Raw genomic sequence first — 3,748 nt, 5'->3', positions numbered from 1 at the left:
CGTAGGCAAAGAGTTGAGACCGTAGGCAAAGAGTTGAGACCGTAGGCAAAGAGTTGAGACTGTAGGCAAAGAGTTGAGACCGTAGGCAAAGAGTTTGGGGTCTGAGAAGTGTCAGCAGGATTCACAGCGTTTGTACGTCGGAGATCTCACCCGGTTGTCCAGTAGTAAAGAGTTGGATGAAGCTGAATCAAGTCAAGGGACCTGGTAAAGACTGAAAAGTGTCAACAATCGTCACGGAGATGCCGTGTGCTCAGTCTCACCTGGTTGTCCAGCAGTGAAAGCGTCGAGTGAGGCCGAAACCAAGTCAAGGGACCTGATGAAGCCTGGGAAGTGTCAGCAACTGTCAAGGAGATGCCGTGTTGCCCGACAGGACTCACAGTGTTGATACGGCGGTGATTGTCTCACCCGGTTTCCCAGTAGTGAGTAAAGCTGAGATCAAGTCGACGAGCTGGTAAAGACTGGGGAAGACGTGTCAGCTAGAGGTGTCACGGAAAGGCTGTGTGCTCAACAGAATGCACCACAGTTGTGGGGAGAGTCTCACCTGGGGGTTTTCTGGCGGTGGAAAAAGCGTTGAGGAGTTTTCGAGTCCGAGAAGTGGTGGTACAGAAGAGAAAGAGAAATAAGAAGAAGAAGAAGAAGAAGAAGAAGAGGAAGAAGAAGAAGAAGAGGAAGAAGAGGAAAGGGAAAGGTGGTTGAGGCTGAAAGTTGCAGGCAAGCAGCAGCAACAACCTACCTGAGGGTTTGGCAGGAGGTGGTGGCTTGCAGCTAATGCAGGCGTGAGGCATGAATCTGTGACACTATTGACAGCCAGGCAAGGGAATCAGGAAAGAAAGTAAAAGTAAAAGCATTTGTCAGACAGAATTGTTTTTTTTCCGTTGGGTGTTGTCACAACTTCGGATGACTTGGTACGGAGAGGTGGTGAGTGAGGGTGGCCCAGGACTAACTCCCACGGCTCGGAGTTCCTCCTCAACTTCCCTCAGCGCAACTCAACTCAAGATACCTTGGGGCAGCACTCAACACAACTCATCGATCATCTGGAGTTGCAACCATCACACCCCTAGACAATTAGGACTCACAACAAAATGCCCTTTGAAGTGCCTGGCAATAAACCAACACACCCAACAATACCTCTCAGCGACGCTATCATCCTCATCATCTTCATATCATGGTCAACGCTTTGCAACGGCCAGCTACTGCTGCCTGCGACCTCAGCTTGGAGCCTGGAAGCTTCTCTTGATGATGTGATCCCATCCAAAGCTTGTTCCGAGTATATATGAAGATGGTTCCTCCTTTTGTAGATATATGGTGCTCCTCATCCTGTTGCGTCTTGATAGTAGACTCTGCTTCGTGATAGAGTGTCAGATATCCGTATGGCTTCGTCAAAGGAATGAGATAGATCCCTCTTGGTGACACCAGGCTGCGGTCTGGAATAGTCGTGTCCACCAACCATCTCTCGAAAGGGTGCAGTTTCGATCCTAAGGCTCAACAGTCAGATAGGCCACCTCATATTCCAGGCCGGGAATCATCTCGGACTTACTCGGCCAACCTCATCCCAAAGCGGCTTCCACGTAGCTTCTTGGCCAGTCCCATCTCAAGAATGGCGTCGGCTTCTTCCCAAGTGTGGGAGAAGATCGTGGTGTGGTGTTGGTGGTGTTGTTGTTGTTGGGTTTGTGGTGTCGTTGTGCTGGTGGTCTTGTTGTGGTGTTATGTTGTTGTGCTAGTGGTCTTGTTGTATTGCTCCTGTGTTGGTGACCAAGACAATGATGACGACGATGATGATGAAGAGGAACTCGACGTGGACGAGGCCCAGAAGAATTTGCCATCCCTCGACAAACAGATCCTGTCGTCACACGCCGAGTGCTCGCAGAAGGAGACGCAGAAGAAGTTGCCAACCCTCGACGAGCAAATCCTGTCGTCAAACTCCGAGTCCTCGCAGGAGCAGGCCCAGGAGAAGGTGCCACCCATCTACGAACACTTCATGTCGTCATTGGCCGAGTTCGCCTTGCAGAACAAGGCCCAGGAGGCCACCGTCAACGCGGTACTGGAGGCACTGGAGGCACACCGGGAGTCCTTGGCCCGCTCGAGGGCGGCGGCGGTGACGCACAAGAAGCTCCAGCGAGAGTTGATGGCCGTGCTGGACCGGGTCAAGGACAAGCCTGCCAGGGCGAGACGGGCCATGCTGGCCAGGGAGCACCAGCGCCTCCTGGCCTCCGAGACCCTGGCGGCCGCGAGGGGCCATCAGAGCCTGAGGCCTACCACGTCCGCCGCCAGGGTCAAGGAGCAGAGAGAGAGGGAGAGTTGGGAGAAGGAGGAGGTGGTGTTGGCTGCGGCTGCGGCTGCTGATGCTTCTGCTTCTGCTCCTCCACCACGCCCCTGGTTCAACCTGGGCACCGACCCGGGCTGGATGGGGGATTTGGAGAGGATGCAGATTCAAGTTCTGCGCGTTGGTGGTCGGGACGTAGACGTTGACGACAACGACCAACAATCGTCCCGTGGGCCATGATTCAGCTCAGCAAGAGTCCGCCTGCGGTCTGCTCAGAGGCCGCGGTTTGATGCCACAGTTGTCGGATTGGGCGTAACGTGTTGGACGGACGTTGCCAGGTCCCCTGGGTGGCGACGTTGAGGTCTAGGGGTGTGCCAGGAGCAGGGCAGGTCTTAAGGCTGGTATCATGATATATATCCCTCTCTTCTCAATATCGTTGTGACTCGACTTGGAGGTAAAAGGTAGTGTGTGGCTGGTGGTAAAGGCTTTCTGTCATGTTTCAAGGCCTTGTGCCGTAGATTGAGGATCAAGGAGGTCATGGTCGCCTGGATTTGTACTATTTTAACATGTCAGAGAGTAATCCAGCTGGACGGGGGTTACTTTTGTCAACATACTCGTCCGAGTCGATTTGTCATTTTCCTGTCTGTCGTCGGTACTTGGGTGATTTAAGCCACTGCTTTGTTTGGTGCATCAGTAACGGCGGTGGTGATTCTAAGTAGTTCAAAATCAATAAGAGTTCAGAGAATGTTTTGCAGGTTTGTTCTGCCTGCTCGGGGGGCGCAGCTATCTTTTGTCGGTTTCCGCTAGACCTATTCTGGGGTTCTCAAACACTGGCAACAGGGATTTGCCTGCGCCCTCGAAAAACCTCCAGGATGAGTCTCGATAGAACTGAAGAGGCCACAATGTTCCAATGTTGTCGTGAACATTTCGTCCCGTGGTCGTTTTCCCATTGTTCCAGCTCCTGAACTTTCTTTCCGGTGACTCAAATTGACTCAGCCTCCCCGGCCATATGTTTTGGAAAGATGGAAGATCGAAGACCAAGGTAGAACGAGAACTGCACTCGATGGTTCAAATTGAATGCAAGACATATGGCCCGAGGGATTGTGGCGTCATTCCTAGCTAACATCAGCTCTAGATAGGATATTCTTCACCCGAACGCACCTTGAATTGCAACCTTTCCTGGGGCGTCAAGCCTGGTTCTGCTTGGGACAGTACCGAAGGCATCCGAACATCACCGGACCTCATACCTCTGCTTGGGCAAGAATCTCTCTTGGTTGAGGGTAGCTGCGGTGTCCACACGGTCGTTTCCATCTCCGAGGTCAGCTGGATTGTCGATGAATGGGGGAAAAAATGAGTCAAGAGTGATATGGACATTGAAGTACTGTTTGTAGATGTGAACACGTTCAGTACATACTGAAGGTCGGTCTCCGCCGGTCCCGCCAGGCGGAGAACTGATGCTGAAAACATGTCCCATGCGGCGCCGGT

At 52.6% G+C, this 3,748-nt stretch overlaps 1 protein-coding gene across 1 annotated transcript; it reads left to right on the top strand.

Moving 5' to 3' along the window:
• Positions 1–1,597: 1,597 nt before the first annotated feature.
• PV06_08314 (uncharacterized protein) lies at positions 1,598–2,503 on the top strand (the record flags this gene model as incomplete). Its single annotated transcript, XM_016409633.1, has 1 exon — positions 1,598–2,503. The coding sequence occupies one exon, from the start codon at positions 1,598–1,600 to the stop codon at positions 2,501–2,503; it is 906 nt and encodes a 301-aa protein (XP_016259941.1).
• Positions 2,504–3,748: the final 1,245 nt, after the last annotated feature.

Source organism: Exophiala oligosperma (assembly GCF_000835515.1).
Source record: "Exophiala oligosperma strain CBS 72588 unplaced genomic scaffold supercont1.8, whole genome shotgun sequence".
Lineage (NCBI taxonomy): Eukaryota > Fungi > Ascomycota > Eurotiomycetes > Chaetothyriales > Herpotrichiellaceae > Exophiala > Exophiala oligosperma.
This window is presented reverse-complemented; position numbering and strand designations above follow the sequence as displayed.